This window comes from Urtica dioica, chromosome 1 (assembly GCF_054948205.1).
Source record: "Urtica dioica subsp. dioica isolate 48M chromosome 1, U.dioica_male_clone48M_v1_H2, whole genome shotgun sequence".
In the NCBI taxonomy this organism is placed as follows: domain Eukaryota; kingdom Viridiplantae; phylum Streptophyta; class Magnoliopsida; order Rosales; family Urticaceae; genus Urtica; species Urtica dioica.
In genome coordinates this window covers 11,077,194-11,089,717 of record NC_142756.1, presented here as the reverse complement: position 1 = coordinate 11,089,717, position 12,524 = coordinate 11,077,194, and the positions used below count along the sequence as shown (strand labels likewise).

General features: G+C 38.6%; 2 protein-coding genes across 5 annotated transcripts; one reads left to right on the top strand and one right to left on the bottom strand.

Moving 5' to 3' along the window:
• Positions 1–399: 399 nt before the first annotated feature.
• On the bottom strand, positions 400–3,731 carry LOC149407188 (uncharacterized). 4 transcript variants are annotated; one of them, XM_089611904.1, is made up of 10 exons: positions 3,475–3,731; positions 3,236–3,298; positions 2,790–3,025; positions 2,608–2,696; positions 2,375–2,513; positions 1,708–1,782; positions 1,490–1,611; positions 1,332–1,407; positions 1,128–1,187; positions 400–762 (listed from the first exon to the last, which is right to left on the bottom strand). In XM_089611904.1, exons 3-10 carry the CDS (start codon positions 2,925–2,927, stop codon positions 634–636), a joined length of 828 nt encoding a protein of 275 aa, XP_089468030.1. In that variant the 5' UTR covers positions 2,928–3,025; positions 3,236–3,298; positions 3,475–3,731; the 3' UTR covers positions 400–633. The 4 variants fall into 4 exon arrangements, with proteins under 4 accessions (XP_089468030.1, XP_089468037.1, XP_089468021.1 ...); XM_089611911.1 differs by lacking the exon at positions 3,236–3,298; XM_089611895.1 differs by lacking the exon at positions 3,475–3,731 and having other exon boundaries at positions 3,236–3,444.
• A 2,896-nt stretch (positions 3,732–6,627) lies between these two features.
• Positions 6,628–8,479, top strand: LOC149407187 (uncharacterized). The gene is made up of 2 exons (XM_089619128.1): positions 6,628–7,728; positions 8,063–8,479. Exons 1-2 carry the CDS (start codon positions 6,628–6,630, stop codon positions 8,477–8,479), a joined length of 1,518 nt encoding a protein of 505 aa, XP_089475254.1.
• Positions 8,480–12,524: the final 4,045 nt, after the last annotated feature.

Here is a 12,524-nt window from a genome sequence, read left to right as displayed (position 1 = left end):
TTGCGTGCGAGAAGAGAGAGCCTTTTCATCCCCTCACATGGCTCCATATTATTTTCGAACATAATCGAGTTCCTTTTTCCTTCTCCAAGAAATCCTACAGCCCAAGTTACCGTTGGTGGCACTTCTAAACCCGGACGCTAAGAGTTATAAAAACGACCAAGCTACGAGTTCTGCTTTAACTCTTTTTGTAAAGCACGTGTTAGATTTCTCAAAATTCATAAGTTGTTTCTGATGCCACTGAACATTTAGTTTACTGAGACATCACCCCAAACGAAAAATTGGACAAAAAAAAAATCTCCATGAACTTTGCCGCATTATGGTAGTTCGTCATGTTGAAAATTATGAAAACTTGAGCATACAAGTATTTTAATCAATTGTGAAATATTTTCATAACGAAGATTTACCAACTTGATTTGCTTCACTTTTTCAGAGAGTTCTTATACTGAACAGTGTTGTATGCCTTTTTATGTACAAATAAAACTCCCACACACACACAAAAATGGAAGCAAAACTACGCGACACGGATGATTTACACATATCTATTTTTGACAGCGTATATATAACAATCCGACAGTATATTCACTTCTTCTTGTGTTGTGACACCTTGTTTTTGCCCTTGAGAGGCACTGTTTTTCACTGCCTCTTTGCCAGTGTCTTTTTAAGTCCTTTGAAAATCTTTGCAAACCACATCACATTCATTACACCCAACATCACTGGGACCACCAGAACCAAAATCATTCCAAAAGTGTGTAACTCTATCACCTGTTGCGTAACCAAAGAAAAGAAAAGAAAAACATGTATATATTATGCCACTTAAACAAGTTCATAAAGTAATAATAATCGAGAAAAAAAAAATAGTTCAAATCGAGAGAATTTTTAGATCATCTGAGTCATAGGATTATACGAGTATCCACGCTGACAAAATCTTGTGCTGCTATTTTAATTTATGTTTCCCTGAAATGTCTTTATCTTTTAGTATTTCACTTTTTCTTTCTTTCCTTATTTTTATTTTCTTGCTTTTTTTTTTTCGGATATCCCATAAACCGTCCAAGCAATACCGTCTCAAAAGAATCCTCTTTATCATTATCTTTTGAAAAAAAATGAGTTATTTTGGAATGAATAATTACCTGATGGTAGTGCACGTAGACATGGACGTATATGTATAAGAACAAGATTAGTCTGGCAACCTGCGAAGGAATAGAGGGATATTGATTCCAACTTGGACCAGAAATGAAAACAGTGGAAAAGTCAAAGAGACCCAAGAAAATAGATTTCCTCCCACAAAAAAGTTGCTTTCAATTTGTGTAAAGGCTCTAAATATATTGACTTACCAGCCAAGTAAGAAATATCACAACTCCATTTATAATGTACGCTCTTGACCGTTTCAAACCAGCTGTGTCAAGGTACCTTCATAGTAAAAAATAAAATAAAATAAATAAGCAAATAAAAAAAATTTGACTTTTTCGACTTCGAGGATATTAAATAGTACCATCTCAAATTAATTCCTGGAGTGGTTATCTCAGAGATTAGGACCATGTAACTATACACTTGAACCTCCCCGGACAACATCGTGTAAGATAACGATACAAGAGAAAATAAATGATGAACCACCTGAAATATATTTTAATGACACGGTGATTCCGATATCGAACACACGAATTGTAAACACAATGTGAAGTGAACGACCTAAACGAGTTGCGGACTTACATACTCTAATCCACCAAGATCAGGGTAGAACCAAATGATCATCCCAAGATCGGTGATGAAGTAACCGAGTGAGACCTATCAGATTAAGTGGCAAGGTTGAAATATGAGAATTCGGGTACAAAGATCAATACATTGCAGTGGATAATATAATCATGATGAAAATAATAGAAGGGAAATCTCGAGCACGGAAGAAGACAATAAAAATTTATATATGTATAAAAAGAAGATTTCGATGAAATGAAAGTGAAACGAATACGATATATACTACCCAAAAAAAAAGAGACTGAATCGAAATATTCAATTTCCACTTGTTAGAACGGGTAGCCAAACATATTCGAGGTGATTTACTTCGAACGAAACGTTTTTTAGCTTAAAAATAAAACATGGAAATCTTGAGCATGAATGAAGATGTCGATGAAATGGAAGATCCTTGTTAGTACTCTCTTTCTTGATTATTATACAAAAACAAAATGACTAAAACAGAAGATTCAAACTTTTAAACTAGAATATCTCTGTATAACCCTCAGCTGAACCTTACATCCCAAGAAAACGTATCTGATGTCGAATTCGAACAGAACGCTTAGTAGATTCTAAACATATCGGCAACAAGGAAAATACACTTTGAGAATTCAAATGCCTATGTTATTTTTGCATTAATCGAACTCACCCCCAAAACAAAAGTCGAGAAAGGAGATCGTTGCAACATAACATTGCCATCGTGTAGTTCATCGCGAAAGAGGTCCGACCAAAACACGAAATACAGAGCCAAAACTGTGATAACCACCGCGTGAACAGTGGACACTGCCCTGTTAAAATAAATTAAATAAAATTATAAGAAAACGGAAAGGAAAAGAGAAAAGACAAGAAAGAATCATAAACCCTGCAACATCTTGAGATCACCTGTTCCTCCACTCAACACGCTGGCTCTTCGAGAGGCTCGAATAGCTCTTGAATTGCACTGAACTAATCAAGTGCGCAAGATCATAGACCTGAAGGGGGAAAAAAAAGGGAAAGAAATCACTCACAAAATCCAAATACAACACAAGGGAAAATTACAGAGTCCAAAAGATATAAAGACAAACCAGTTTGCACGCAAATATGCCTCCGATTATGGAAACATAGGGCATCGCCGAGTCCGATAGTGCGTATTGATTACCCAGCTGTTCAGCCCGGTCTTGATACGATTGGATCACCATTGTCGCTCGCTCCGAAACCGCCATTAATATTGCTCTCTCTCTCTCTCTCTCTTGACTTAAGCTGTGCCTTTTTTCATACGACTATATATTTCTATTCTCTGCTAGGTTCCTTTGCTCAGCACCTAATTTCGTTCAAGAAAGAAAATAGTAAATCCGTATTCGTAATTATTGCCCAAAATCACACGAATATGTCAACTCAACGTTGCCGAAAGAAAAAAATTTCACATGAATTCACTCATGATCCCTAACAGCCAAAAAAAAAAAAGATAGAATCTTTAAAACAACAAAATAAAAAAAAAACAAAATAAAAACAATGAAGGTTCAGGAACTACCTGGAAAATTGAGAAATATTGGGAAGGTTTAGAAGGAAGAATCTAGAACCAAGTCCACGGCGGCTGATTATTATAATAAGAGAAATTAAATGGAGTAGGAGAAGAAGTTAAAGAGAGAGAGAAAGAAAGAGTAGAAATAAATGAAGCTATCAAACTTCGGACCCACGCAAGAAAGAAGAGACAAGCCATGGAAAGAGGTAGAGTTCTACGCTAACGCAACCAAAACCCATGAAACTTACATTCCATTATCCTCCTTAAGATAAGCATCACTCCCAATGCATTTTCTTCACTATTTTATTATTGTAGTTGTACTTCCCGATAAATATGCACATGATGTTATTAAAAAAAATTGTGCATTGCTTTTAACGGGCATTACGACCATTGTGGTATTGGTATGCTTTGTTTTGGTGTTTAAGACGAAGTGAAAAAAGCATAGTTTTGTTATCCCTTCCAAATAAACCAGCAAAAATGTTTGGCTTTTCGGGCATGGAAGTCCGAGAGATAAAATGATGAAACAACTAAAGAAGCCTAACATGAGTTAAGTTCATTGGAAAGGTTTTATTAGGCATATCACCAGCTTGGTACTACTACAATTAACACACTCCCGCACTTAAATTTATAAGTTTTTTGGTTTAAATTAAATTTATTAGTTTTGTGAGAGTAATCAGCTTCAAGTGGTTTTTTATGTCGTTTATTTTCCTAGTTTTATTCAGTCGTTTTTCCATGTTTTAAGTCAGAGTTAGTCATAAGCGGTTAGCAAATCTTTTCAATACAGTTCTATTCATAGAGAGAAAGTGAGAATTAGGGAAACACTTAGCGCGAGAGTCATTTGTGATGAAGGGAAATTTACTAAGGGAATAGGAGTGATTTGTTATAGTGTTGATTCTCACCGGTCTAAAGTACTTTGTAAAGACGGCAGAGAAGGTAGAAGATAAGCAACATTAATCTTGATTATACACTCGAAACTATCTTCATTGACGAGTTCACTGGAACTAGGCTTTCGAGCTAAACCTCATCAACAAATTGCTATGTTCTTGTGTGTGTGTGTGTTGTTTGCGAATTGTGCAAATTTTAGCACTCGTTGGTGAAATTTGGGAAGTCAAATCCCTACAAGTTTAAGAGAAATTGCTCTATTTGCCACTCTTTTGATAACTTTTTCCCACATTCCACTAAAACCTTAATTTGTCCCAAAATGCCACCATGACAAGAGTAAAAAGTCAAGTTTGCCCTTCACTATCTATTTTCTTTACAAATTGGCATCAGCCATTTTCTCAGCCATTTTCTCTTTTCTCGTCCAGTACATGTAGGTCTCAGTCTCTCTCTCTCTCTCCTCATTCGTCCATTTCTTCTATGTTTCTCATCCAGTACATCTAGGTCTCAGTCTCTCTCTCTCTCTCTCTCTCTCCTCATTCGACCATCTCTTCTGTCTCTCTCTCTCTCTCCTCATTCGACCATCTCTTCTCTCCTCATTCTCATCTCGTCCAAGCTCTCTCGTCCAGATCTTCTCTCTCTCTCTACCACACTCTCTCCCATTTCGTCCAAGCTGAGAAAACTCGTGAACACAGCTCAAAAAAGTCATCGGAGGAGCTCAGTTATTGTCGGAGGAGCATTCCGAATGTCAGCCCAAAAAAAGAGAAGTTGCAATCCACGAAATAAAACCCTAGGTTCGTTTTTTTTTTTCATTTTCCGGGTATAAAAAAGCTTTTCATCTTGAAATAATGAATTTTTTGTTGTTTAAAAGCATGAGTTTGTTATGGGTATGATATGTGATTTTTGAAGATGATGTTGACATCTATGTCAACAATGTTGACATCTATGTCAACAATGTTGACATAAGATGTCAACATTGTTGACATCTAAAGTCAACATTGTTGACAGATAAAGTCAACAAATAATAACTCTGTTTACTTTTTTGTACGCAGTGATGGGGGATATTTATTTATTATTCAAGCACAGTGGTACTTGGGTTGAACCTGGTCGGTATCACGAGAAAGGATCTTTCGGAATCGTGGTGCCGTACAACGTCAACTTCGCTAGTTTGATGCAAATCATTTACACGAACTTGCGTATATCACCATCCACTCATACTGTTGGTGTTGCATACTCGATGGCTGGTGCAGTGCAGCCTGTTGAGATAACCAACGATGACACGCTCAAAGGTTTCTTATATTTGCGGAGAAGACGAGAAGATGACATGGAGAATTTTCAATTGATATTGGAAGTAAACGAAAAACAATCGGGTCCCGATTCAGCAGGGATTGGATCCACTCCCAACAGCCGTGGTAGTGGTTGTGTTGGAAATCTACCTATAAGAGTTTCCGACATGCCATCTATAGCCGAGGAGGGGTGTGGTTCGGTCCCAACTCCTAATCAAAATATGGGATTAGATGAGTTTATGTTATTTGACGATGCGACACAACGACGAGGCTCTCCACCACCAGAAAACTGTCCTCCACCATAAAACTCGCCTCCACCACCAGGAAAATCGCCTGCACCACAAAACTCGTCTCCACCACGAAACTCGCCTCCACCACCAGGAAAATCGCCTGCACCACAAAACTCGTCTCCACCACGAAACTCGCCTCCACCACCAGGAAACTCGCCTGCACCACAAAACTCGTCTCCACCACGAAACTCGCCTCCAGCACCAAACTCGCCTCCACCACAAAACTCGTCTCCACCACCAAACTCGTCTCCACTTCCAAACTCGCCTCCACCACAAAACTCGTCTCCACTGCGAAACTCGCCTCCACCACAAAACCCTCATCCGCCGCCACCACGATCTCCTCCACCACCACGCAACTCCAATCCTCCACTGTATTCGCCGCTGAATTCACATAGCGTCCCAAATTCATCTACTAGGAGCGGTGCAGACGATGATACTATTGTTTTGGATGTCCATTCCCCTGTATATATTGAGCTTCACGCACTGTATGCTAATAAAAAGGCTTTACAAAAACACTTGATGTTGTTCGCTGTAGTCAACAACTTCACATATAAGACAAAGAACTCAGACAAAAAATCTCTGCACATTGTTTGTCCGGGAGAGGGCTGTAATTGGTCTGTTCGAGCTGTGAGAAAGGAAAACACGCCCATATTTCAAATTAGAAGGTAAATTGTCTTTATGTTCCATACGTTCTCTGTCTGTTGACTTCTCTTCTTATTTCTAGTTGATTTCTACTGTTGACGTAGATGTCAACAAACAAAAAGCAGATTGTTGCAGACGTCAACAATGTTGACAACAGACGTCAACATTGTTGACATCATATGTCAACATTGTTGACATGAGACGTCAACACTGTTGACGTCATATGTCAACACATTGTAGACATATGATGTCAACAATGTTGACGTCTGTGTTATAAGCATGAACTTGTTCCCCGGTGAAACTCATGGAAGTTTCATGTTTCAGGTTTGACAAAGACCACAGCTGTGCCTTACACGTAAGGCAAGGACGTCACCCGCAAGCAACGAGTGAGCTAATTGGAGAGGTTGTAAAGCACAAGTGTATTGATCCAACAACGGGTATGTGCAGACCGAAAGAGATAATGAGTTATATGCAAATGGATTACGGTGTTTCCATGACTTACAAAAAAGCTTGGCTGTCCAGAGAGAAGGCACTAAAGTCCCTCTACGGTAGTTCAGAAGATTCGTACGCGTTCTTACCTAAGTTAAGGTACATGATCGAGACTAAGAATCCCGGTTCTTTTTTTTACCTAGTCACTGGTGCGGGCGGCGTATTTGTCAGTTTTTTCATGGCACTCGGCCCTTGGAGAAGTGGTTGGGAGTACCTTAGACCTGTGATTATCGTTGATGGTACCCATTTGAAGAACTATTATAAAGGAACGTTGTACACAGCGTATGGGATGGATGGAAACAAGCAAATATTTCCGTTAGCCTATTGTGTTGGTCCTTCAGAATCTAACGAGGCGTGGAGTTACTTCTTCGCCAAATTGAAGGACGCATATGGGGAACGGGAGAATCAAGTATTTGTATCTGACAGACACGCTGGCATAATCAATGGCGTGAAGACGGTATTTCCGAATTGTTATCATGGTTTTTGCATGTTCCATCTATACGGTAATTTGAAGACTGCTTTTAAGGGGATTACGAAGGATGTGAAGTGGAAATTTTACGGTGCCGCAAAGGCATACACGATGAGTGAATGGGAAAGTTACATGGTCATGTTGGACGCTGAAAATCCGGAAATACGTCGATACTTGACAAATGATGTCGGGAACCATAGGTGGGCACGGTGTATGTTCATGGAGAAAAGGTACGGTATCATGACGAACAACAACGCGGAAGCATTGAATGCATTAAACGTAAAAGTGAGACAGTTTCCAGTTGCAAAGTTGATGGATTGGCTAAGAGAGAGGAGTATGAAATGGTTTTATGAACGTCGAGAAGCTGCGGCAAAAACACAAACGATTCTGACAAAAGAATACCACGCCAGAGCGGACAAGTACATTGGATACGCTGTTCGAATGACTGTAAGTGTTTAATAATCGTTGGTATGTTTTATCTGATGTCAACATTGTAGACATCTATGTCTACATTGTAGACATCTATGTCTACAATGTTGACATCTTATGTCAACAATGTTGACATCAGAAGTCAACAATGTAGACATCTTATGTCAACAATGTAGACATCAGCTTCTACATTATCAGATGTCTACATGCTTCTACATTATCATTACGTTGTTGAAGCATGTAGACTTCTGATGTCAACATTGTTGACATAAGATGTCTACATTGTTGACATATATACGTTGTTGACTTCATTGTTCATAACTATATCTAATCAGCCTTTTTTGTATAATAGGTCAGACCATCTTCAGTCAACGAGTTTGAGGTAGTAGACAGAGATGGGATCGTATTTGCCGTTAATTTAGATGATAGAACATGTTCCTGTCATCGATGGCAGGCGCATGATTTTATTTGTCCACACGCAATCGCGGCTTGCCGAGTTCGCAACCGTCCAGTTGAGAGCTTTATTTCGAAGGTATATACGACAGAGTATTTGCTGTACATCATCCTCATGGCAACATTTCGAGTTGGGATATTCCCCCTGAGGTGGAGAATATCCGCGTTATTGCGCCTCAGCACCAGGCACGTGCCGCCGGTAGGCCAAAAAAGCGAAGAATACCCTCTCAAGGAGAGGATGTTATTAGGCGCAAGTGTGCGCGTTGCGGGGAAATTGGTCACAATCGTCAAACTTGTAATAGTGCAACACCATTGACCTAACCTCCTTTGTCAACCTTTTTTTGTTGATTTCAAATAATTGTCTACTTTGTTTGTGATTTCAGATATTATATTATCGTGTACTTTGTTTGTAATATCAGATATTATTGTGAGTTCATACTTGTTTGGTTTTGTGATTTCAGATGTCAACAATGTTGACATACATGACAACAATGTTTTTATGTAGGTCAACAATGTTGATACTCGGATGTCAACAATGTTGATACTCGGATGTCAACATTATTGATACTCGGATGTCAACATTGTTGACATCTATGTCAACATTGTTGACATACATTGTTGATACTCGGATGTCAACAATGTTGACATGTATGTCAACAATGTTGACATGCATGTCAACATTGTTGACATACATGTTAACATTGTTGACATACATGTCAACATTGTTGACATCTGAGTATCAAACATTGTTGACATATCTATGTACACAATATCATAATAAAGTACATATATAATGAAACTGAGATTATGTTAAGGTTTTACATACCATAATCATTAAAGTACCATACTTTTTACATACTCGGATGTCAACATTGTTGACATCTATGTCAACATTGTTGACATACATTGTTGATACTCGGATGTCAACATTGTTGACATACATGTTAACATTGTTGGCATACATGTCAACATTGTTGACATACATGTTAACATTGTTGACATACATGTCAACATTGTTGACATCTGAGTATCAAACATTGTTGACATATCTATGTACACAATATCATAATAAAGTACATATATAATGAAACTGAGATTATGTTAAGGTTTTACATACCATAATCATTAAAGTACCATACTTTTTACAAAACACTAAGATTAAGTTAAAGTTTTACATACCATAATCATTAATGTACCATAAAAAACTGATACTAAATAAATAAGAGTTTATGAATCAATTTAGCTCATTCATCCTTGTCGTTGTCTGATTGGGCCTCTCTTGCAATTTTCACCGCCCCGTGTCGGTAGAGGTCGATGGTGTACTTTTGTCGGTACATGGCGATGTCCTCTTGTTTGATTGCCGACACGTCTAACCCATGAGTCATAAACTCAATGGCCTTCACGACAAACATGCCACAATCGCCGCTGTTCCACAAAAATAAGGTATTAGACAATTAAATTTTTGTATTATTCGTAATATTAAACATGCAACTATGTACGTACCCATTTCCCTGTTGTGGCATGTTGGCAGCAGTTCCGACTTTGAACTTGGCTGAACTGGTGTCTTCAATACCCAATCTATCAAATGCATGAAGAAAACAAAGAGCTAATGGGATGAATTCAGCCAGTTTTTGCACGTGGGCCGTCACCATTTGCCTATGGTATTTGTTTTCGGACATTGAATCGTATATTGTAATAGACCGCTCCCGAATGTTCACAAGTAGAAGGAGCCAGTGCGACCTATCAGCGTGACAAACAGGCACGTATACGACATCAACGTCCACCCACGGCCATGAGTGCTTCAAGGATTTGTTTGTGCAGTTATGTAGTCCACGATACGGGACTGATTTGCCCAATCAAATTCATCCTTGTTCTCACACTTTACCCACGATTCATATCCTTGGATACAGTAGTTGTGAAAGAAGACGTTCATTATTGTGAACGAATCTTTTAGTTGACCCAACCACCGCTTCTTCCTAAGGTAGTATGATATAACATCGACATGCTGCAATTACAATGAATAGACATGTAAGCATGATATAGATAGGATGACATCAAATAACAACATTGTAGACGTTAGATGTCATAAGATGTCAACAATGTTGACATCATATGTCTACATTGTTGACATCATATGTCTACATTGTTGACATAAGATGTCTACATTGTTGACATACGATGTCTACATTGTTGACATACGATGTCTACATTGTTGACATAAGATGTCAACAATGTAGACATATGATGTTATGGATAAAAAATATAATACAAATAAACTGATAGAGAGGATTTACCTGATCGGAGAGCCACTCTTCGGGTGTCCACATCGTGTAGAAAAAGGATTTTGATCGCACTTCAAGTTCCGTGAAATTCCACCGCCATGGCATTTTGTCTTCCTTTTTCGAGTACCAACAGCCTTCTTCGTCCTTACTCTTCCTCACTCCAATCTTCAGCCATGTCTCCATTATAAGGACGTCTGCAAGAGAAGTTGGATCTAAAGGAGGAGACAGCGGAATCTTTTGTACCCGATCGACACCTTTTACCAACTTCAGAAATGGCCTTGGGACTTGAGTTGGAGTGTATTTTTCTGGAGGTCGAATGACTCTTGTCGGTCGCTTCGGTGAATCTTCTATGTTTATTGGCACCAGCTGCCAAGAGTCCCGATTTTCCTTGTCCCGAGCATCGTTGATCTCGACCTCCATCTCCTGTACTGTTTTTCCCTCAGGAACCGAGCCAACCCATATTAGTTGACTGTCATCATACATCTCATCCTCGTACTGTTCAGCATCCAACTGCAACATGCGGGATTTAGACTGTGATTCAGTCAATTCTTCTTGACTGTCTTCTATTTGGCTGTCTTCGTGAACAGGGCCTATAAAAAGGAGACCAGACACTACGTTAAACATATTTCAAAAAATACCATACATGTCAACAATTGTCAACATTGTTGACATGAGATGTCAACAATGATGACATGAGATGTCAACATTGTTGACATGAGATGTCTTCAATGTTGACATGAGATGTCAACATTGTTGACATGATATGTCAACATTGTTGACATATCAGGTCAACATTGATGACATCTCATGTCAACAATGTTGACATCTCATGTCAACAATGTTGACATCTCATGTCAACAACATTAGAAGTCTATTACCTTCTTCGGCTTGTGTCTTCCCCTCCCCTTCCATCTGTTCTGAATCGTATATTGTAATAATATTACCTTCTTTGGCTTGTGTCTTCCCCTCCTTTTCCATCTGTTCTGAATCATCGTTGTCTCTCTTCTCTTCATCTTGCTTCTCTTCATCTCCCTTTTCATCATCTCCATTCTCGTCGTCATCTTTTTTCTCTTTATCTTTCTTTTCTTCTTCATCTTCTTCGTCTTCTTGCTCTTCTTCAACTTGCATGTCTTCTTGTGGCGGCACAGGCTCTTCTTCAACTTCTCGACGCAAAGCCTCAACTTGACTGTCTTCTTGTCGATCCACCGGCTCGACAATCTTGCGGGACAATTCCATAAATTGTTTATTCATACTTGTCTTGAATGACTTGAATTCATGTTTCATGTCAATCTTAAACAAGCTCCACTCTCCTTTCAAGTGGTTGACCGTGTCTTCGACACTCTTCAACCGAGCCTGTGAAAAATTAAAGATGTGACAATTTGACAAGCCATATGTTATGTTATCTACATGTTAAAGATCAGTCCATATTACCTCGGAGTCGGGTGGGAGGGATGTGTCACCTTCAGATTCAATCCGGGCCTGTAATATCAACAATAAATCTCAACAATTTATCAATAATGTCAACAATATATCTATTGTTTGTTGACATCGTCTGTATGTCAACAATGTTGACGTCTGAATGTCAACAATGTTGACATGAGATGTCTACAATGTTGACGTCTGAATGTCAACATCTCTTTCAACAAATCTCAACGAAGACAGAAAGTAATTACCTCTGCTTTGTCTTTCTGGTTTTTCTTCTTCTTCTTTTCATCTAACTTAAAAATAGTTTTGGATGGGCGGGACTTGTCTCCAGCAGATTTAATCCCAGCCTATAATATCAGCAATAGATGTCTTTTTTATCAATAACTGTCAACAATATATCTATTTCAACAATATATCTATAAAGAAGAAGAATTAAAATATTAACTTACATCTGCTTTGCCTTTTTGGTTTTTTTTTCTTCTTCTTCTTCTCATCTGACTTATAAAACTGATCCTCACCGATGGTGTTGAACGCTAACTCCTCCGATTGAAAATCGATGTTTTGGAAAGTGTTTTCCAACACATGAGTCGTCACCGATTTCCAGCGTCGCATCAGTGGAATAGCTGTTTCTGACACTTTGTCACACACCGCGAG

What these genes read in the sequence shown, in the direction of transcription:
- LOC149407188 (XM_089611904.1), bottom strand. Translation starts at nt 2,927, where the DNA reads ATGGCGGTTTCGGAGCGAGCGACAATGGTGATCCAATCGTATCAAGAC. An exon ending in TGATATTTCTTACTTGGCTG is followed by an intron (nt 1,188 to 1,331) that starts GTAAGTCAATAT and finishes ATTCCTTCGCAG; the next exon opens with GTTGCCAGACTAATCTTGTT. An exon ending in TCTACGTGCACTACCATCAG is followed by an intron (nt 763 to 1,127) that starts GTAATTATTCAT and finishes GTTACGCAACAG; the next exon opens with GTGATAGAGTTACACACTTT.
- LOC149407187 (XM_089619128.1), top strand. Translation starts at nt 6,628, where the DNA reads ATGGAAGTTTCATGTTTCAGGTTTGACAAAGACCACAGCTGTGCCTTA. An exon ending in GATACGCTGTTCGAATGACT is followed by an intron (nt 7,729 to 8,062) that starts GTAAGTGTTTAA and finishes TTTGTATAATAG; the next exon opens with GTCAGACCATCTTCAGTCAA.